This window comes from Pseudopipra pipra, chromosome 4 (assembly GCF_036250125.1).
Source record: "Pseudopipra pipra isolate bDixPip1 chromosome 4, bDixPip1.hap1, whole genome shotgun sequence".
Taxonomy (NCBI): domain Eukaryota; kingdom Metazoa; phylum Chordata; class Aves; order Passeriformes; family Pipridae; genus Pseudopipra; species Pseudopipra pipra.
This window is the reverse complement of record NC_087552.1, coordinates 37,189,673-37,213,246: the sequence shown is the minus strand read 5'-3', so window position 1 is coordinate 37,213,246 and position 23,574 is coordinate 37,189,673. Positions and strand designations below refer to the sequence as shown.

Below are 23,574 nucleotides of genomic sequence, written 5' to 3'. Positions count from 1 at the left end.
TTAATGTGTTGTCAAGGAAGAAGTGTCTCAAACTGAAATTCTTCCATATGTTAGTCTTATTTTGAAGATCTTATGCAGTTTGTATTAATATAATGTTAGTTTCTAAAATATGGATATTTTAATTTATATAAAGTATTGAAACTCAAAAATTATGATTGAAGTATAATTTCCTAGTCCAGGAATTCAGTAATTTTGGGCTGTCATAATGAAGTTCAAGACAAAGTATTGCTTGCTTAGAAAAATAGTGAATTATGTTCAGTGTAAGCAACACCTGATAGATGTGTTTGGTGATTCAAAAGGACTACTTCCCCAAAGCTCAAAAAAATTAACAAAAATAGTTTCATATAACAAGTGCCAGAGTGAAGGAATAGCAATATTAATGCAAGTGACAGCTTTTCAGAATCAGAAGAGTGATAGTAAATAACGGACTGAAGTTACCGTGAATACACGAGTGCATTAAGAAACATCTAAATCTTTGTAGCATGGTAAGCCAGTGAAAACCAAATAATGGAAGAGATAAATTGTTAGTCTTTCAATGTTTTCAGTTTAAGACTTTATGCCTTTCTGGTAAAAGTGTTCTTCTGCATCACAGGCTTAATGGGGTCTTTAGAAACAACCTTAAATACAGGCTTTCAGGCAGTGCAGGGACAGACTTAAAAGTCAGCTCTGTTGAAGGCAGCAAATTTTGAACAGAATATCATTATGTACATCAGCATTTCTACACTATATTTTCCAAAACTGTGTCTGGGATCACATCAAATCCTAAACCTCATCCATCCTAAAAAGAGAGAACAGAGTTGAGTGAAAACTGGAGAAAGAAAAATTGGAATGTCAAGAAAACTTGTCAGGAAGGGTAACTAGGAGAAACATGGGTGGGGGGTGTTGCTTGCGCGATAATTTGTTTCGCTTGGAGCTCAAGTTGGTGTGTTGAAGATTATTTACCTTTCAGGACTGTTGAATGCGTGCGATGATGACAGGAACACTGGCCTAATATCAGCATTGTTTTACCACATGCAAGTTTTGTACCTACATAAATATATATATTCAGGTTGATCAGTTTGATTCTATATAAATAAGCTACAGTGTCACACAAGAGCTGAGATGAAACAACTCATTAGCAGTGGGCCGTAGAGTGCAGGCTGTCCTACCAAGGTGACAAAGAGGGGTGGAGTTTCAGTTTGTTTGAGAGTCCTGCTCGAGGAGTTGTCTTCTATTAGGCCTTAGTGGAGTCTGGGTCAGAGAACTCTGAAGCAGGATTTTTAAATTCTGATTTCCAAATATATCTCAACCAGTTTAGTAGCATGAATAGTTGAGAGAGAATTAAAAGCCATCAGCCTTTCATTATCCTATCTGATTCTTAACTCTTGGCTCCAGAGCAGTGCTTTCCCATAATAATGCATTATGATTGAACCACGTAATTAAAATACTTTTTATCTAAATGAGAAAGTTGAACTTCTTGTAAGTTGTTCTTGAGAATTTATTTATGGAACATAATTATTCTGTGCATTCCCTGTTAACGTAAGTAGATGGTTATTAATTTGCTTATTATGGAGTCTCAAAGGCAGGAAGCCCCTGTGCAGTGGGAGAATATTATGGAATTAACTTTCATGGAATAAACTTTCAATGAGATTAACCTGTCTGGAGTGAGAACTGCTTAAATTGCTTCAAAGAAAACTTTGAGATCATGGCATGTATACAATTTTACAATGGACTAAAAACTTCTTTAGGTTGGGAAAACTTTAGCTAGGTCTATATTAGCAAGTAGTCTGCAGTGGGAATGGATCCATAGAAGAAAAACCATGAATGCTGAGGACTTGGTGGCCACAGCCAGTATTTTTTCAGAAGTAATACTTGGAGTGAATTCTACTCTGATTCCAGGGAATGTTTGGAACAGTAAACCATTCTTGGAGTACACCTTCTATTTTAGTTTCATCAAAAAGTAGTGAATTTCATATACTTTGACTGCTCCAAGATGGAAAAAAAAATGTGTACAAGAATATACTACTTACTAAACTTGTTCATACATATAGCTATTTGATTAAAATCATTATATAGAAGTATACATTTTCATTTATGGCATGAACATAAATGAAAACTAGGGGCAGATCTGAGACTGTTGATAGTATAAAATATAAATAATCCCTTTTTGTTGAGGAAGAAAAATGATAATTTTTCTTGAATTGGATAAAAGAATGGATTGTTTCTTTTATGTTTATGTCATAGAAAAATGGAAAAAAATTACCTTCTTTAACTTTTCCTAATACTTGAGAGTAAAAAAAACCCAACTCTTGTATAAACTTGTTTTTTGTAGATACAGAGACTGGTGAATTGTGTTGCAAGTCCAAGAGATACTTCGCATGTTGTTTTACAGAATGACTACAAAGTTCTCATAACATTTGGAGAAGTGAAGGGCTTTTAGTAAAATGCATAACACAACATAGAATTGCTATGGAATTGTTGCTTGAAATAGAAAGAATGTGTATTTTGAAATAGAGGACTACTTTCAAGAAGCAGCTTTATGCATTTAAGACTCAAAGCTTACCATTTACAGGCAGCATCTACCAAATACAAAAAAAAGATAGGGAAAGGTTTCCTGAGAAAATCGTCTATAAACAGAGAGATTCAATCTGTGTTACAACAGCATAGTAATGATCAACTTGTTAGTTTCTAGTTTCCTCTTCTTTCCACAGTGAACACAAACACAGTTGCTGAAAGACCATTCATTTAAGTAGGTTAAATGCTTCTAGTTTCTATGTCACAGTGAAATCTGTTCAAATTGTTGAAACCAACTAATAATAAAGTGCAAGTGGACTAGAGGAGCAGAAGTGGTGTAAGCAAACACAGACTGATTAGACCTCCTTGGACCCACGTTCTGGTACTTTTTCTGCACTAAAAGGCTGAAGGGTGAACAGGTTATTATCCTTTCAGTGTAAGCTTCTTATTGCCTAGCATTTCTAACCCTTGTTCACCAGTCATGCTTAAAAACACAACAAACCTTTTGGAGAAACAACTACATTTAAAAGCAAAATGGAAAATCCTTTCCTGCCTATTCTGACTGGAAAGGTCTACTAGTTCTACTTCATGTACTGCTTATGCAATTCTCCCTGCTTCCCATGATGGAGTTACAATAATGAGAGATTTTGTTTCATTTGAGTTGATAGTTTTTGTAAAAATTAAGCACTCTTGTACAGTGAAGGACAGTCTAGAGTTGGGCAACTTGGGAGAAGCTGGAGTAACTGAGTTTGTCATCTTTCTTCGTTACTAGCTGCCATGTAAAACCAGTGGCAACGCTTAATGGAATAAGGAGCTAATTAAAATAAAAACATGGGATATGGTTTTCTGCTCTGCTTTACAAAGAAGTAGTCACATATTGCTGGAAATTTGTAATGTTGGGCCCCTGAAGAGCCCATTCATTTTTATAGGGTAGGCTTGCAGAAAGTCTAGGCCAGCCAAGTGGGGAGCTCCTCACTTGTGCAGAAAGGAAGCACAGAGAGGGTGGAAGTGGAGATGGGGGACACTGGAGGCATTGAGAAACCCTGAGCATGTGGATATGGGATTAAGGTAACAAAAGCAAAGGTCTTTTAAAGGTACAGTGACAGCAGATAGAAATGTGGTGATGCAAAGTTATGTGCCAGTTTCAGACCTGACAACTCAAGACAGGCAAATCGGTTTTGTTTTATGTACTAATACTTTTATGCTAAAACAGATTCATTTGAACAGTATGAAATGTGAAGCATAATGCTTTCTGTAGGCATTATGTGTTCCAGCCTGTTCTAGAAGTACTAAACTGAGCAGAAGGCTCATTTGCTCCAGGCTATTTGTCTACAGACTGGATGAAATAAGCGGGAGGTGCAAACTCTAGCTTGTCACTGCGCAAGAGAAAAATGTTAATGTAGCATTCATCTGGCTCACTCAGCTCTTTTGTTATAGTAAAGAGCATAAAGGAACATTTATCTTGCAAAAAAATGAATAATTTCAGCTAGGATTAGTCGCCTTCTAAAAAGGCCAACCAGCTGCTTTAAGTAGACTACCATAAAAATGTTTGGGAAAAAAAATATATTCTAGGAAGCTTTGAGGCATTAAAATTTTAAAGGATAAGAAGAAATAAATAGCAAATAGGGTTTGTCATTTACTCTGTGCATGCAGTGGATGTATATTTGCGTATGCTACAGTGACAGCTAAAATTAGCCTCTTTTCTGCAATAAGCAAGGAGCTGATGAAGTTGGGATATTAAAGGAATCAAATTGATTCCAAAAGAATTTCAAGGGAGTGAGTGGATTTCAAGAGAAAGAGGACATGATACCACTGCCAAATCAAGCTTAGCAAAAGTGCCTCCAGATTCTGGCAACAAGAGTTTGCAGGGAATACCTGAGAAGGATGTGTGACGGTGATGTGTTCATTCAGAAGGCTGAATAACCATCTGAGCATTTACAAAATAGTGGAAGTGACAGTAAATAAAAATAAAAGCACTCTCTCAGCAGACAGTGGAATGTCAGATGCTATCTCATGTTTTTAGAATCAAATTCAGACAGGAGAGATGTCTGTGGTTACTCTGTTTTTTGACTATCATTAACAGGGCCATTTTAATTTTAGAGCTTGCAGAGTTTTGGTTAACACTTGATCATAGTGGAAAGCAAGGCATGCTCAGCTAAAAAGTCATGCTTGTCAACCTTGATAGATTTTCATCAAAAAATGTAGCAACCTCTTAATTTGCAACTCTGTGTTTTTCCATTGCCTAATTTTTGGTAGCAAAGTATTTGAGAGATTAAAGGAACATTTCTTCATGCTGATCTCACCAGGAGTAATCTCACCTAGTCACTCCCTCACTGAGAGTCATTTGTTCACTTTGCTCCTTCTGTATCATGTTCAAACTCCTCACCTTCAAAGCTCAGTAAAATTTTGCTTTTGGCAATCTCATTTCTCATTTATTCTTTTTTTTTTTTTTTTTCAATCTGTCTTCTAGCCTGGAATTCCCTCACCTTTTCTTGGTGCAACAAGTAAACATACTCATTTGCACATCACATTGAGGGAAGGTTGTTTATATTAATTTTCAAAAGGTAAAAAACCTTTAGAACAATACAGAGCATTACTCTTAAATTTTTACACTGTTGATAAAGCCTCTGGAACTTTTGATACTTGCGTTAAAATATCAGCTCCCTGAAGGAAGGACAAGGGCCATCTGTGTTCCAATGCTTCATTGAGAAACCAAATATTTCAGTCTTTTGCACTAAGTAGATTAACCTTTTTTTTTTTTAAAGTGAGCAAACAGAATGTGTTTTGTAAAGTGATTTGTAAAAGGATGTTGGAAAGTTCAGATCTGTGAGAGAATTTTATATGTGGTCAGTGAAATAGATCTACTTTTCCAACACTGATGGCTTATGTTTAATGCAAAAAATGAAAGATCATGTATTCTGATTGGCCATGAAAAGACTGGCAGACAACATACATAGTTCAATTTGTTCCCGCTACTCCAGCATAGCACAGCCTAGTAGTATGGCATTAATGCCATAATCATAGAATCTTTTCTAGGTGTTAGCAATGCCCTATGAGTTTATGTAGATTCCCTTTTATTTCTTTCTAATGTGGTGAGGTTTTGTGTTAATATATTAAAAAAAAAAAAAGAGAGACTGTATTAAACCAAAGAAGGGAGATGTTTGTAAGCATTGCAAGATGGTTCCTTTCTCTGAGATTGCTGTTGACTGCATCCCTATATCTTTAACTACTACATATGGTGCAGAAATCTCACCAGCTGTCATGTATGTCTGCCCCACTGACTGGTTAGATTACAGCAAGATGTTGTTTTGTGCATGTTTTGGTGATTTTTTTTTTCTTTCTGATGACTGATAGAAGTTGTTATAAGGTTAGATGGCAGTTCAGTTAGTAGGGCAGATTTGGAATGATAACAGTTGCAGTTATTGATGCTTTATTTGTGTAAGGGTATACAAAGGCCTGTGGCTTCTCTTGCTGTCTCCCATTAAGCTAATGGGAAAGAAGAGTATTCTGAGCTTATATGAAAATTTCTGTTTTCATATTGCTTGTTTAATTGTTTGGCTGTTTAAGCAATTGCATATATGGCTTTAGACAGGGAAAGTTAATTCTAGATCACTGTATCAGAAGGGTCAGTATGAATTTAGGCAGCAGCAAAAGTGTGCCAAAGATGTGTAATTTCCAGTTTATGTGGAAACCATAATGAAGAGTGAAAAGGAGAGCTACGTAACAGTCAGGTAAGAATGAATTTAGGCACAGAATTTAACACTCAAATGTGGTCTGTATTTTGCTAGTGTTCAGAGGACTTTTTTTTCCTCTTCTGTAGTTATTGCTTTGTGATTTTATGTTCATATAATAAACAAGCAAAAAAAGCAAATGGTATGTAAGAAACTCTTGGCACAGGAAAGTTGTTACACTTCTCATAACAGATTTTGGATAGGGAGTGAATAGTTATGAAAGGCATTTACTGGATAACTAGGCAAAATGAAGCTTCTTGATAGACACAGAAGTACCATCTAACAATTAGGTATTTTAAACAGTCAAATAGTTTGGTACTCTGAGTCTCAGGGGAATACGTATTTTAGAAAAGTACTTGAGACATACTGTTTCAAAGCCTTTTGCTGGGTCTTTTTCAGGCTCTTGACCTTTATATACTTTACCCTTTGTGATATTTTTTAATTTGTTTGCTTCTTTTCTTGCTACATTTTTCCGATTCGCTTTCCTTCTTCTCCCCTCTGCCTGCCCTCAATTCCCTCCTCTGCCCCCCCCAAAAAAGACTTTGTCTTACCATTATAAAGATAAGTCAATTTTTTCAAACTGGCTAGAAAAATAAAAGTGCATTTAATTTACTGGATCTAATTTACTGCATCTATTTTCCATTTTCCAAATTGTTCTTAAAAAAGATGAAGTTAATAACTATGAGGTAATTTTCTGCACTTACAGGGGTAGAGGAGTTTGAAACAACAAACTTTCCAAAGCACTCATTATTACCTGCCTTTGTAACTTTGGATGTTCATGGGGGTTTTAATGGTGAGAAACTGGATACGATTGAGGACACTAGATATACTCTAACATCCCACCCCACACTGAAACTTCTTCAGGGATGTTCAGAAGTTTGTGGCAGTTCCGAGGACTAATAAGTCCCACTACTCAGTCTCACAGTTTTAGATGTATGCTTGCTGAGAGAGGTGGGTGTCTTTCTTTTTCCTTTTCTTTGAGTAGAAGTATGGGGTCTTTGTCTCAGACCCCATAGATGAAAGGAGAATGCTTTGGAAAATACACTGCTAGAAGAGTTTAAGTGAAATGAACTTAATGCTGCATATTAACTTGAGGTGAGAGATTAGGAGATGCATGCTGCTGTACAGTGGCACTGGGACAAGAAAAATTAACAGTTTGATGGAGACATCAAATGCTCAAGAGTCCTAACATACCAAGAGAAAACTATGGGGATAGTGGCACTTCTGCTTTGACCAGTGATGTTGGTAGAAGAGCTTATAAGAGCAAATCTTTAAAGAAATCATTGCTTTTGGAAAAAGCTATTTTATATAAACATCCTAGCTCAATGTAGTGCACACTTTAAGGTTTTGTTTAGATTCTAACAAGGATCTGGGGTTTTTCAAAGCAAAAGGTTTTGTAGTAAACAATTAATCAAAAGGTGTTTAAACACTTGGAATTGTTTGATATGCAAATCAGTGGGAATACAGACCTGAATTCTCTTCTACATCTTGAAAGTTACCTCCTCAGTTTTTCCTACACAGAGCAGTTTCCTCACTCTTCATTTTGTTTGCTCGTGGGAAGAAGCAATCTTGTACCTGTCAAGTGCATACAGGTAAAATATTTGGAGACACACTGTGTGCAGGATATAATTATTTTCTTCTCCTTTTTCCTATTTTTACTTACTTGTTTTGTTAGTTTGAGAGCTTAGTTCAGTGGAAAGTGTTTGGACTTTTCTTTACTTAACAAACCTTGGGAGAGGAAGTAGCTGAGAGCTTTGTATTTTGGATAGGCAAAGAAAAGAAGGCAGCATTCTGAAGACACTAATTTTTTCTTTTGAGAAAAAGTTTTTACAAAGACAGGTGTTACACAGAAAAGGACTGGGCAAAGTGCCTTTGGAAAGCTTTGTAACTGTCCCTTTCTAACCTTACATATTCTTAATCTGATTGCTTAGGCCTTAAGGCAACATTTTTAAATTCCTTTCATTCTTCTGTATTCCAGCTTTTAATTTCAAAACAACTTTGTGGGAGTTGCTCATGCTTATATTAAACAACCTTATGTTTATTTCTTAACATCAGACACAAAAAAATGCCTAAATGTTTTCTTCTAAAAGCTGTTAAGACAGAGGAAGCAAAAAGGACTTGATTAAAATGACTACTTTAAGTAGGTCATTGATAGTTTACCTCAAAAGAACACATAAAAATTGCTTACATGATTAAAGGAGCTACCCTTCTGCTATAAAATATAGGTTTCTCTGACACTGTGCTGTGAAATTCTTCTGCAAGTTCTTGAGAACAAAGTTAACTGATAAAGTCCTCAAAAGAGATACGCAAAGAGCTCTAGAAGCGCTGAGCATGTCAACCTGCATTAGGTGGCTGAAGCCTTGAAAATTAATAAAGACTATTGAGGTATTTCACACACTATTACATCTACAGCTAGTACTGGTGTTACTTATCGTGTGCAAGCATTAGAGAAAATTTACCATATTCTGTAGTAGTTAGCTACCAGCAGAGAAGTTTTGCAGATCTGAAGAATTTTTAACTTTGGTTGAATTAAGTAGTAGTAAAAATATAATCCCATTTCTTCATTTGTCAAGATCCTAAAATTTGTACTGATTACAGTTATTCAGCTTTTCCAAAAGTATAACAAAAGTGTTGACTTGATCATGTTTTTTATCCTGCACCCTGATATTTTTCCTAAAGTAGTCTTTCTTCAAAATGATGATTGTTATGTAGGTCATGGATAAGTTACACACAGATGGGTTTCAAACATGATCTCTTTAATCAGGCTAACCTGGCTAGCTAGTTTCCTCTCAATGGTCATGTTCTACTTTTATTAAAATCAAAGCTGTACCAATCTGTGAATAACCATATTTGAATATGGAATTTCAAAACAAATTCAAATTTTTTACTCTTTTAAGTCAAATGTTTGACTTAAGTCAAAGTCGCTGCACACATGCTTTGTGTGCAGAGAAAGATGAGGTTTAGTAGAACTGTATCATTAGAAACCAGTAGAAATTAATATACTTAACAACATTGCTCACTTCCTTCATCTAGTGAACTAATATATAAAAAACTACTAGTTTACTGTATTCAGTAGAGTGATAGTAATTCATATTAGATGATACCAAAGGTTTGTTTTTAGGGTTATTACAGTATACTGGCAACTTGATGCAGCCTCTTGACATAAAAATATCTTACTTTTTTATCATCCAGATAGCAGGAACTTCAGAGATGCTTTAACTTGAAATAATTTCATTTGCACTGATGACCTCAGCAGTCTTCTAAGATACTTCTGATGGCAGCAGTATCTAAAATTGATTCCACTAACAATTTACTGTCAGATACACATTAAAAATGCTCATTAGCCTTTCTTTGCACAAATCTGACCTTTTTTGTATCGTTCCTTAGATGAGAAAAGGAAATGAAAGGAGGCAGCTTTTAACATTCTTCTTGGATTGTGGAGACACTTTGTGTTCTGGAACTTGATAAGAACAAGGGAGACTTAGTTTCAAATATAGGTTGGTCTGTTCTGCAAAGCTGAGTATTTAGTTTGTTCAGGTCCAATATACCTGTATCTTAACAGAGGGAGCACATTTTCTTCCTTTAAAAGGAAATCCTACTTAAGGAAACTCATCTTTTAATATAAGCAGTTTCAGAAGGTCTTCAGTGAAATATTCTCATAAGCTCTGTCTCGAAATATGTGAAAATTTAAATGCAAGTACAGAGAGAACAAAGGAGGCTGAAACAAAGAAAACTGAACTGCACAGATCAGGTGGCCTTAAGTTAAGACTTGAAAATAGTTATTTGAGCCAGTGAGATGAAAGAGATGTGAAAAAAATATAGATGCAAAAAGGGATGTTCTTGCATGCAGGACTGGACAGCTTAATGAAGGCCAAAGAAGGCAAGAAAGCAAATATACACATTAAAGAAAAAAATAGAAAGGATGCATTTGAAAGATTTGAGTCAGGAAGGCAATAATATGTAAGAGAATAGATTAGAAGATTAGAAGAAGCAATACTGTCCTTTAAAAGGTTTGAATGACTAGGAGTCTGAAGAGGAAATCTTGGGTATACCTGTACCTACTGGAGAATGTACACATAAAGAACTCACTTGACGCAAATCTGCCTTGCAAACAAGCTTTGGCTGCAGCATATTAACAAACTCCATTCCTTATATAGAGGCAGATTTCATTGGCAATCAAGTATGTCTTACAATACTGGTTCTTTTGGAGGGGGGAAAAGAGCTGACTGAAAAAGTACCTCTATAGCACTAGACTTACTGCACTTTAAATTGCTATGTAATTTGAGAATTTTTGTGATTGTTTCTTGTCTTGTCTTGATTATTAGTGCAACTGGTTTGATTTAGGAACTGCATGGAAAGAAAATAAAAATGTAAGTGAAGAAAAACCAATTTTCTGATTTTCCTTGTAAGAAAACTGCGAATAACCGATGGTTATTAAAGATCCTCTCACAACATGGATTAAAATGATAGTAACTTCCAGTTTTTAGATTTTCTGTAAAGAAAGGTAGGCCTAGAAATTGCTGCTGAGGATGGCTTGTTTTGGAGGCTGATAGAGCTTTTGTTGTCCATGTAGACAGTTTCAGAAAGCTGTTTTTGTCTGTCTTACTACTAACATAAACAGTACTTCTATAAAAAGAGGATTTCCTGGCCTCTTGAAGACGCTCAGTGTCTAAGAACCTCAGACAGATGAAAGTAGCATAGATATTCTGGGTAAATTCAACTTGCTCACAGGAAAGCCCAGGCCATTTCCCAGTCTTGCAGCCAGAGAACAGGGAATGCCTTGCTTGCTTGGAAAAGTGACAACCAGCAGCACCGTGTCTGGGGAGGCTTGGAAGGAAACAGAGATACAGATGTCCCAGTATCTGTTCCATTCATTTCTTAGAGTGGTTTTACTATTTTTGCTACTTTAGTTTATGCTGGTTCTCCAAGTGCAATAAGTTATAGAATGAACACTGTTTTATGCCAATGTAAGCGTATTTACATTTGGGCTTCTGCCACTGAAACTCCTTTTTAAAGGAAATCTCTTGTGTTTCTGTGCAGGCATGAGTTTCTCTTGGCTTAAGCTTATGAAAAATACATACAGTTGCATATTGTCCATTAAAAAAGTAAAGTTTGAAATAAGGTGACTGAAAACAAAGTATAAATCCAGAGAGCAAAACTGTGAGTTCTTTAAGTTTCTAAGACAAAATATCTGGGTTAGGAGAAGAAATTTGAGGAACTTCAGCCTCATATATATGAATGCATATGCATTTTTTCATATTCTTGTTAAGCCACTTGTTTTGATGTCATCATATATTATTTTCTTTAAAGGAATCTGGCATGTGAAATGTATGTATATCCATGCCTTAGCTAAAAATTAATTTAAATTATTTGTATAATGCAGTATCATTAGAAGTTCAGATATTTTTGCATAAAGATTTTGCATAAGGACTAAGGAAATAATTCTAAGAAACCTATTTTTTGTGGAGTCTGAGTTTTATATTTTAATTTCCTAAAATGGTTTTTGTCTGGGTTTTTGCTGTTGTTGTTGTTGCTGGCAGGGTAAGTGGCAGCTGTAAACCTAAGGGTAGGCTGCAAAGTTTTTCTCCAAAGCCTTCCTTTCATGTTTAGCCAAGTGAGAGACACAGAGTGAAATGTAAACTCCAGCTCAGTTGTATCCTCATGGCCATCTCTCCTGGTGAACAGCCGGAGGGGCAGAGGGGGGCTGGAGCTGCCTAAGGCTGCTGAGCTCAAGGGCCCAAAGGCAGTGGCCATGAGCCACAGCTCCCAGGTTGCTCAGATGAGGAGGAATGTGAACATGGTGCTTGAGGGCTCTTGATACTGAACCCCTGAGAACAGTGCCCTCCATTGCACCCGCTTCTTCTCACGTCATCCTTCCCCTGGAACAGAAGGAAAAGGCATTCACTTCTCTTGTGAGTCATTTAACTTTAATCCCTGGCAGGCCAACTGAGAGCTGTGTGTTTTGTTGAACTTTGTTCTGTTAGAAATTATGGACTGGAACCATTTCTATTTAACGTGGGAAACAAGCTTTGCAGAAACTCAACCTATACACTGGGAAAGGAACTTCCTATAAAACATAAACAGATGTTTGTACATTTGAATGCAGAATTGTTCATGAAAGGCTTTGTGATAAACTTCATAAATGCAATATTGAGTTCTAACAATTAAATGATGACTAATTGATGAGTCTGATCACTTTGACATGATCCACTTAGCTGGCACTTCTGATTTGTTTTGATGTGTTTCATTTTTAAAAATAATTTTTTTCCAACTGTACTTTGTACACAGAGCTAATCTAAAAGTTACTCCTCACTATGGGGACACAGAAAGATTTCTCCCTGGACAATGAGGTGATTCCTGGGAAAAGTCATCTATTACTTCTGGTGCAAGAGAGATGTGTATGTCCTGGACTAGCCATAATCGCTTGAGGCCCTCTTTCTACCAAGTATTTCTTGACTCGTAATCACTGAAGGGCTGTAATTTTTGTTTCCTTTTTTGTTGTTGTGATGGAAAGGGTTAAGCAAACAGTGTGTCCTCTCTTGTTTAGAGGTGTTTCTTTTTGCTTCCTCTCCCTGAGAGTTCTCTCTCTGGACCTTGCTCTTACTCCATCTACACTGACCGCTTCCTTCATAAGAAGAGAGCACATAAGACTGAAAAATACATATGTATAATATTTTTTAGTTCTTCTATTGTGACTATTATTTTTCCTCTCACTCAGTTGAGGCCCACAAATTCTCTAGCTGATGGTTTTTTCCCCTATCCAGGATTGTACAGAGCATGCCAGTGGTGTACACATTGTGCACTGATGCAATTAAGCGTAATCATGAAGAAAAATATTGTTTGCTTCAGTCTGAAGATCACCAATTGTGAACAATTGCATGAATCCTACTAATATATTTTTCATACTGATCCTGGATGCAACAGAATGAACTGTTATTTTCCTGTATTCATATGTAAATCATACTCCAGTGTACCTATGTATATACATAGGGTTTTTCTTTGACTGTTTTTATACTAAAAAATCATTAAATAAGGTAATTTTTGAGATGTAATGTATCTATTTGAGACATTATTAATATACTTGCACAAAAAATAAACTTGTCCAAAAAAATTAGATTATATTGAAAGATAAAATTTTAAGCGTTAAATGTGAAATGAATTATCAACTCTCTGTCTTCTGCCCAATGGGACAGACTCAAAGTGGTAATTCCTTCTGAGAATTTCCTTGCATTGGGTATGTACCTCATGACATATTGCAAATGGAACTCCAGTTTACAATCTGAGCTGTTAGAGGACTTGAGAGGAGAGACATACCATGGAGTAGATTTGGTGAATCGGATTGCCAACATTGCATTTCATTAAAATTTGCCTTTTCCATAAAGGTTGGCATCACAGATGTGAAATACTGTGCTCTATGTGACTATAAATGCTGCCTTTGCTTTGGAAAGACTGTATTAGTAATGCAGGTTGCTGCTGTTCATATCATTAAGGAGGTGAGCACCCAAACTTTTATTTAAAGTTGGAGAGAAAAGAGAGTTCTGAAGGCAGCATCCTTACTTAACTCTAAAGTTGTAGAGTTTTATGGCTCACTCTTGCAAAATTTGGAGGCATAGGCTGAGCAATTGAAAAATAATACTTGCCACGTATATAAGGGAGGGTGACAGTATTAAATTGTAAGCATTCTGACATGCATTCAAGAGTAGCACCAATGACCTATAGTTTTCAGATATTATGGAGGAATCTAGAAACCCAAGGATAACACACCTTCAACAGATCTTTTCCAGTAATTCTTTTTAGCCGTGGATTTAAATAAATAATTGAACTAAAGGACTTGCTCCAGGATGAAATTTCTCACCTTTAATAAAGTGAGATTTGTTTTTCAAGCTGGAAAACACCTCTGTTATGTCCTCATCCTTAGCATTCTCTGCCCATGAAGTAAATAAGGTAAGGAAGAGAAGGAAGTCAGGCAGGAAAAATGCCTTAAAGGTCTTATAGCAAATTTGTTATTCTAGCGCTGTATTTTTTTGCAGCATTTTTTCTGTCAGATCTCTCAAGTGGTCAGGTTGCTTTCCAGTTTGTTTGGTTTGGTTTGGGTTCTTTTTTAATGTTTAAGTTTAGTGAGTTAGTACATGAGGGTTAAAGTGTTATGGTTTTTTGCTTCTCTTGTGTCTAGCAACATTGTAGAAGTAATAAAAATAGTAATGAAATTCAGGGGGATATTAAGACTGCATAAAACTGAAGCTCTTCCTACGTGTTTGGGTAAAATCAGTAGAACCATTGCAATAGAATATTTTTATTGTGTGTAATTTTACTTTACAATTTTATACAGTTTCATTCATAGTCTCCAAAAAAAAAAATCTGTTTAGTAATGCTTATCAAATTCTAGTGATTTATTATTTTTTTCTTCTTCTTTAGGGTGTACCTCAGTTACCATGTGCCAAAGCATTGTATAACTACGAGGGAAAAGAACCTGGAGATCTTAAATTCAGTAAAGGAGACATCATCATTTTACGTCGACAGGTGGATGAAAATTGGTATCATGGAGAAGTCAATGGCGTCCATGGCTTTTTTCCTACCAATTTTGTACAGATTATTAAACCTTTACCTCAACCTCCACCTCAGTGCAAAGCACTTTATGACTTTGAAGTAAAAGACAAGGAAGCAGATAAAGACTGTTTACCATTTTCAAAGGTAAAAAGAGAATACAATTGCTATTTTATTTTAATAATTTCAATCACTTGGATAAGAAATAATATAACTGTTTTGTAGTCTTGTCTGCATTTTTTAGTGGAGCTTCACAAATATGAAAAGGGCAAGTAATTCTAGAAGTATTTCTCCTATGTTGATTAGTTTTGCCTTCTCTTTCTAAATTACATATAATTTCTCTGAGGTTTTATTTCTGAGAATGCAGTTTTTCATAATTGCAGTAGTGATGCTCTTAATTTATGAGAAATAACCTATGTTACGAATTAAAAGCATTCCATCTTCTCAAAACACTCAGATTGTAGATTTGAAAGAAGTCATATCACTTACCAATGTTCTTAAGTACTTAAGTAGAAAAGCAACATCTAGGGAAGATTAAGTAATGAGTCAGTTGAGAAGGAAAAGGATTGTGGTTCTATTGATTAATGCCAGGGACTTAAAGGGGGGCTGATGAGTAACATGGACTGAACATGACAGGAAGTCTGGCACTATGGACAAAGTGTCCATAGTGAGACACTGAGATGTGGGCAGTTAGTTGAACTCTGACAAAATAGGAAAAGGAACAGCTTGAACTGACTTCAACCCCAAAAGTGGCACGTTTCTGTTACAGAGTGCCTTCTTTGCCATTCTTGTCCATGTACTGCCTTCTCTGATTACCCCTGTGTTATGGAGGAAAATTAAATTAGAAGATAAATTAGAGCTGGGAGACATAATCACTGCATGTTCACACAGGATGATGTTCTGACTGTAATTCGCCGTGTGGATGAAAACTGGGCAGAAGGAATGCTGGCTGACAAAATAGGAATATTTCCGATTTCATATGTTGAGGTGAGTAAAACTGGGTCCTCAATAAGCTTGTGCTCACTGTGTATTTAATTTTCTGAAAGCAAAAATAATCAGTACTGGTGATGATTCTAAAATAACCTGAAATATAAATAATCTTAGACCTAAAATACTCTTTGGGAAAGTTAATGACCTCAGCAGTTAAACCAGTGATTTTCACTTAGCTATTTGATACCTGTTTTCATTGAATGGAGTTGAAATGAGAGTACTTGGCGGCAGTCACTATGTTCTGTTGTTAACACTTGAGTCATGCAGTCAATCACAAACAACACTTGCCACAAAATGAAAGCAGTCAGCAAGTCAGAGAAATAGTAAGCTTTGCACTGTCCCTAACACCTGCCTCTCAAAACCAAATTAGCACATCTAGGAAGTCAGAGTATACACTCTTATTAAACAGGTGAAGGATCAGCTTTTACATCTAACAGAGCTGTATATAAAAGCTTCTGTATCTTCCTGCATTTCTCATATATGGTACAACAACTTACAGTAAGAGGTAGCACTTGAGAAAATTTCCACAACTTCTTCAGTTTTAAGTGTTGAAAGCTGTATTTTCTATATAGAAAGACAGCAGTGATTAGGAACAGTGCGTTCAGCTGCAACAATGATTATTCAAATTTGCGTTACAGAAAGATACAGAGGTTTGGAATAGTGTTTGTGCTTTTCTGATAGGTATGCTGTGGATACTTGATAAGATGCACTTCCTGCACTGACAGTATTTTATTTAAATAAATGAGGCAAAATGATGAATGGAAAAAGTGTTTTCATATTACCTGTGGGATGAGAAATACGTACTTCAGGTCACCGAAAAAAAAGTGTAACCATACTAAGAATCAAGTCAGGTTTTATTAATTCAATTTGTGAATGCCATAATGAGATGGGAACTTCAAAAAACATTACTGCTTTCAACCAGCATAGAATTTATTACTTTTAAAAGGGCAAATATATATATATATATTTATTTTTATTGCTTGATGTAAGGATATGTGTACCTGGGGATAGAAAATTTCACATGACTTGTGAAAACAAGAAGACTAAAAATGTTTCAACTTGCTTAGTGCAATTTTGGCTTCTGTTTAAGGAGTTTTTAAAAACCAATTTAGCGATTTCTTGCCTTTGGGTATTCTTTCCTAGCTTCTTGCAATTAACTGTCCCTTCAGTTCAGCCAGTAAAGCTTTTTGTAATGTTTTTTCAAACTAAATTACTTAGCTGAGTTAGAAAAAGCACTTTCCTAAGGCTGGCACTTCAGCTAACTATTTGGCTAACAACTACATTTCTATCTCTATAAAAATTTATAAATGGGAGATATAGTCTTGAAAAAAATTACACAAAAACGAGTCAGAAAATGTATTTCACTGTTAATGTTTTCAGACTCATTCCATCAACTAGGAAAATGTATTTACAATTAACCATTTTAGAACAGGCACTAACACTTGAGTACACACTCTCAAATCCCCACTAAAATGGTATGGAAACTCTAGGATGATAAATTATACCCAAAGAGATAATTGAAATCAGATAGGTGGGTTTTTTCAGTATATACTAAACTGAAACACGTGCTGTGGTGAAGAGCAGTGAGATATACAGTAAACTATTGATTTGAATTTTGATATAACTGGTTTCTGAGATTATATAACCATTGTTCTGGAAAATATACAGACAGCTGATACAAACAAGTATAGCAACACATTCTTACCTATGTTATGAAAGACACTGAAGATGAGAAGTAATTAATATTTTTGAAGGATTTTTACATAGTATTTTTTAGTTGCATTTCCCAATCCTCTAATCACTGTCTATTTTTGTTATAATGAAAAACGTATCTTGTATGGTTTAAATTCTATTATATTATGAGTGAAAAGAAAATAGATTTTTTGTTATGGTGATTTTTATAAATTAAAAAAATACTAATGTGTTACTGGTTTTTTGTAGTTTAACACAGCAGCCAAACAGCTGATAGAATTGGATAAGCCCTCAGGTTCTGCCATTGACTCTGGAGAAGGTACCTCTGGGGCAGCCCACAACAATTCAACCCAAAAGCACACAGATACTAAGAAAAACACCAAAAAGCGACACTCTTTTACCTCCCTCACCATGTCCAACAAGGCTTCACAGTCTTCTCAGAATCGCCACTCCATGGAGATTAGTCCTCCTGTCCTCATCAGCTCCAGCAACCCAACGGCAGCAGCCCGCATAAGTGAGCTGACGGGACTTTCCTGTAGTGCCCCTTCTCAGGTAATTCACATGAAATCAACTACAACTATAAAGGCTTCTGATTTTGTCAGTGTACTTATTTCAAATTATTAATTATATGTAATTAATATTAAACATACGCTTTCACAAAACTTATCTTCCAACATGAGAACATTTAAGGAAAATATTTTATAACACTTCTTATATAATGATAGCAAATATTTTTGGTCTTGTAGGCTAGTGTTTTTCACAGTTGTTATTTTCTAGAGTGCCAAAAAAATTTTTATTTAACTGTGGAAACTAGAAACTAGAGTGATTTAATGTCTTGATTTGTTTCTAAATTGAATATAATAATGGATATTAATAAAGTGCATGTTAGTAAAAGTAAAATATTCAATTTTAAGATTATACGTATTCCAGAAATGTATCATATTAGTCTAGTTGTGACAAACAGAAATATTTATCTGACTTTTTTTTTTGTTCTGTAGTTTGTGAACAATTGGCTCTTTCACATAGTGATTACCCTTTGGGAAAAGAGGTGGTAATGGAGCTTAACAAGTATTTGTAGTGTTTTACATGAGCTAGTAAATATGCTTTATTTGCACATCTTTGGGATCTGACAACCTTTTTTGGAAAAAAAAAAGAAAACTGACATTGGTAAAATTGTGTTTTATGCTGCTGATTTAATATGTCTCCAAAGTTTCAGAAGTGTCAGGGTGAAAAACGAAAAGGTGAGCAGTGTGATCCTATATTGTTTGTGTGAGTCTCTAACAAAAAATTACTTCTAGTTTAAGGTTACGGGTAGTAGAGTACTGGTGATTTTGACCATGAAGCCTACAGCTGTGTCAGACGCAGAACTGATCCCGCTGGGTTTTCTCTCTTTCACAGGTTCATATCGGTACTACGGGGCTAATTGTGACTCCACCCCCAAGCAGCCCAGTCACAACAGGGCCTTCATTTACCTTCCCGTCAGAAGTTACCTACCAAGCTGCTCTTGGTGTGAGTACCACTTAAGAAAACTCAGCCTTCCCATTTTTCTTTGGTCTTGTACAGTAATTATTTTTTCTCAAGTTCTGATACACTGATATGAAATGATGGTGTTGCCGTGGGAGTTAGGTGCTGAAAAAAATCTCCCGGAGCAGTTAATTAGGGGTGAGATAAGAAAGGGTTTATTATGCCAAGGCAAAGATGTTACAAGATGCGCGCGCCCAGGCCGTGCCTGAGATGTTACATTTTATAATACCATCCATCCAATCCCAGATGTGTCCACCCTGTGGCCTTTACTCTGGTCTGCCCCGGGTCCACCCCCTGAGAAGGGGTCTGGAGGCTTTTTGGGACCCTCTGTTCATCCCATCTTCATCAGAGCACAAAGGGTACATAGTCACCCAGTTTTTGACCGTGTTCTGTGGTTTAGGCCCTGATATGCTGTTCTGCCAACAATCTAGGCCTTGCCTTGACAAAAGACTAAACATTTCTACTGGATTCGGGGATAGGAGGGTTAAGGAATGTGTCTAGAGGGAAAGGGACAAGGGAGGGAGAATTGCTGCTTTTAAAATCTACTTATAAAACTTATAAGGCTTACCAATATTAGAAAAATAAAAAACATTAGGGGCTTAAGGCATCAATGGTTTTATGATTATTGTCTGTATAATGGTATAAATTTAACTATAGCAAAAGCACTATTGATGCAATAATGTTTGCATCTTGTCATTTCTCCAGCTTTCCTGTGTAATTTCTCTGTAGTAAACATGAGAAGCGCACTTCCTTCCAGAACAGTGTTTCTTTTAAACACGAGCACAAAAGAGATTATGCTGTGGGAAAAGTTATGGGAAACAAGCAAGATCTTAAAAAAACATCACCTTGAGACCACAGTTGCCAGTTATTTCTGTTCTACTTAACTCAAGATTATCAAGATTCTCTAAAATAATTTTCAAAACTGCTGTCTCCTCATTAAGATTACGCGGCAAATGAAGAACACATCTAGCATGTCAAGTTTAGTCAAGCTAAGGCTCTTGGAGAGCAATAGGAAAAAGTGTTGCAAATGGCCATCTTTTAAAGGAAGAAATACATTGCAATGCTGCTTCCTTTGGACAATAAAATGATGTCTTCAAAAAGTGGAGGATTTCTTTCCAAAACCAACTGGAATTCTTTAGTTTCCTATACTTGTGGTAGACAAGCTCATATCATACTGTACTTACCAGAGCCTGACCTTAACTGCAGTAAAAATTGTGGATACCAGTTTTCACAGATCTTCAAGGGAACTTAATGAAATGTTATTTTGAACATTGGAATTCTTGCAGTTCAATTCTTCTCCAAAAATTCTGCCCTTAACTTTTAATGGGTGGAGCACAGTTCAGTAAGAAATCTTTACTTAGTTTAAAAAACAAAATAAACAACCCAAACAAAAAACCCCAAGACTTGATCTTGTTTAGCTGTTTAATTATCCCTGCAGTCTTTAAACCAAGTAAAACATGATGAATAGCCCTGCTGCTAGCCCTGTGTTTAGTTTTGCTTTCAACTTTTGGCACTTGTATCATTTTACACATTTGTCTGCAAAATCAAAGGCAGGATTGTCTGTCTTCTGGTATGAACTTTTTGTTGTTTAAGTAAATGCTTAAGTGTGACTTGGTTGCATTTTGCCAGCTTTCTTTGGGACTCTTAAGTTATGTTTTTCAGTCCTTTAAATTATGATGCTGTTGTTTTCTGAATTATCTTCAATAATTCCTTCTGGCATGGTACGCACATGGTGACACATTCCAGAACTGGATACAGTACTGCACAGTGTTTTTCAGTGATGAAAATATTGATGGTATGACCTTTTTACCCTGTTAGCCTGATGCTTATATCTTCAGAATTTGTATATGTTCATTTGGCCTGAATGTAGCACAAAGTTTATGTTCAGCTAATTATCCACCCTGATTCCATAAATTTTCATCATCTTTAAGTGTTATAGTAATTGCTCTCATCCAGGTAAACAAATTTCATATTCTTTGCTCTCCAGACAGATGACTTTATTATTGATATTGATATAGAACATGTGTTGTTGCCTTGCCTTACTGAGTAGCAGTAAACCATGTAGCAATGGTTTGTCCTCTTATAATTAAATTGTTGACTCCTTCAATCTGTGGATCATCTGTGTAATCCTACTGTTAAATGTATGCTAACCTGGAAGCAATTAATAGTCTTCTTATGTTTAGATTCATATTTTAATGTCGTGGAGCAGATGAAGTTAGAAGGTCTTGAGGTCATCTAGTCTAACCCCCCTGCTCAAGCAAGGCCACCTAGAGCCAGTTGCCCAGGACTGTGCCTAAATAGCTTTTGAATATCTCCAAGGACCTTCTCTAGGTTGAATAGTCCCAGCTCTCTTAACCTTTCCTCTTAGGAGAAATGCTCTAGCCTCTTAATTATCTCAGGTACCCTTCACTGGACTCTCCAGTATGTGTGTGTCTCTCTTGTTCTGGGGAGCCCAAAACTGGATTTTGCACTGCAGGTTTGGCCTCATCGTTGCAGAGGAGAGGGAAAGGATCACCTCCCTTGAGGTCCCTTGCTAGCAAGACTCCTTCTAATGCAGCCCAGGATACCATTATCCTTCTTTGCCACAAGGGCACATTCTTGGCTCGTGTTCAAGTTGGTGTCACCAGAAAGGATCTGCAGGTCTTTTTTGCCTATGAGGTGTACATCTAATACTAGAAACAATTAGCTGCTTATATATTAGTTCATGGAGTCTTTTGTACTTCTTTCATCCTGTCCTTCAGAAAATACCTGTGAGAAGTGAGCAAACAAATCAGTTTTGGTATCATTTGTGCTGTTAGGCAGAATGCAAGTCTAGCTAATATATACTGCAAACATTGAGTAATTGATTTGATTTGTGGCTGAGATACTGAAGCTGTGGAGATGATTGAGCAGGCAGGATTCAATCCATAATTTCAAAAGTTCTGTCAGAAGCTGCTTTTGTTTTTTCCTCTCAGTAACAAACACTTCTGTTTGTTAATATGAATCAGTAGCTCTTTATTTGATGCCAACACATAAAAATACTTTATTTTGGTGCTGGTGCAAAGTCATTAAACCACCTCGAGTCCTTTAGTTGCATAAGCTTGTTCAAAGGCAATCTCACCATTGGAACCCACAGGAATTAAATTACAGTGCTAAATGCAGCATGGAATGAAACTCCTGCCATATGATTGCTTTGTTTCTTGGGGTGCTACTTTCTCTTTGTGATAACCATGCTCCTGCTTATGTTTCCAATTAGGCATATAATTCCCCCTGAGAACCTGAATTATTCTCTGCCACCCTCTTTTAAAGTCAATAACTTTCTGTACATAATGTTCTGTTTCTTCTTGACTTGTTTTCAGCATGACTGAAATGCAAGCTGGCAGCTCAGGCTAGAGTCAGGTCATTCCTGTATTCTTTTGCTGTAGATGATATTAGATGATGATGCAGTTTATAAAGTCACAGACCGTGAGATGTATCTTTTACTTCCACTTTTTCTCTTGCATCATAAACTCTTGTGTTCATGTTAGAAATGTGCAAACTGGTTCTGACAGGTCAAGGGAGAAAGTGATATTCTTGTTTCTTTAGATGTTTCCCTTCTGGAAATACCCTTCCTGACATTTTGACCATTAATTGAAGCTGCAGAACAATTGTGACTGTACATTTTAAGACATCAGAAGTGGTTAGCTTGAGTCCTTTTGCTCTTGTATTTTTTGCTTTCGTAAGTATAAATTCCTGTGTTTCTCTCAGTTTCTCCCTTTAGCTTTTCTCTTAATTTCTGAATACTAAGCAAATGACAAGGGAATTGGATGAGAACAGGATGAGTTTCTCTTTAGCATGAAGGTGTTTTTGTTGGATCTCCTTCCTGTCAAGCATATTGATGTTTATAACACTATTGAAAGTAATTGTTCTTTGAGAGCAAGCCATTTATACTTCTTCTATTTAATGATCAACTCAAATTAAGGGAGAAAGAAAAAATCTGAGGATGAGCATGATTACCCATCAGTGAAAAAGAGAAGGATATATTCCTGTACAATAATTCTAAATTTTTGCTACATTTATCTGTTCTGAATCTGAAAGCAAGGAAAAGCTAGTGTCTTCTCTTATCTGCTGTAAGAAAGATTGCTTTTTTTAGTGTCAAGAGGAGATATTTTGAGCTGTTGTCTTGTGTAGCAAATTTCTCTAAGACTGTTTGGATTAATTCCTAGCCCAAAGGATCCTGTGACTCTTTTATTCTGTGTACATATATAGGATTTCATTTTAGTTTCTTACATTGTTATTTTGGGAAATATTATGGTGGTTTAAAAATGGCAATTGTATTAATTTTGTTATGTTCATAATAATGTTTTGTAAGTGCTGTTTGGTACCCAACATAGTATGAAGTAAATAATTTACAAATTTGCAGCCAGAATTGACACAAATAAGCTTTAGGAATGAGAGTGCTTTTGTCGAGTGACCATATATAGTCTCTGCTGCTTGTGTCATTTAAGCAGATTTTAATTTGCATTCAGAAAACCTGTGATAATTTATTTAGAAGTTTTATTTCATGGCAGCAATTCTTTAGCCAACAGCATTAATTCTTGCTTTATGTTTTGAGGTTTGATTCTTTGAAATTGAAAAGCTA

The 23,574-nt window shown here is 36.0% G+C and overlaps 1 protein-coding gene across 4 annotated transcripts in view; it reads left to right on the top strand.

Moving 5' to 3' along the window:
• SH3RF1 (SH3 domain containing ring finger 1) overlaps positions 1 to 23,574 on the top strand; it is an 82,966-nt gene that overhangs the window by 37,664 nt on the left and 21,728 nt on the right. For all 4 annotated transcript variants that reach the window (XM_064652453.1, XM_064652452.1, XM_064652450.1 and 1 more), the window contains exons 3-6: positions 14,640 to 14,915; positions 15,660 to 15,755; positions 17,700 to 18,002; positions 18,849 to 18,959. In XM_064652453.1, coding sequence (XP_064508523.1) covers positions 14,640 to 14,915; positions 15,660 to 15,755; positions 17,700 to 18,002; positions 18,849 to 18,959 — 786 coding nt within the window. The remainder of the gene's footprint in view (positions 1 to 14,639; positions 14,916 to 15,659; positions 15,756 to 17,699; positions 18,003 to 18,848; positions 18,960 to 23,574) is intronic.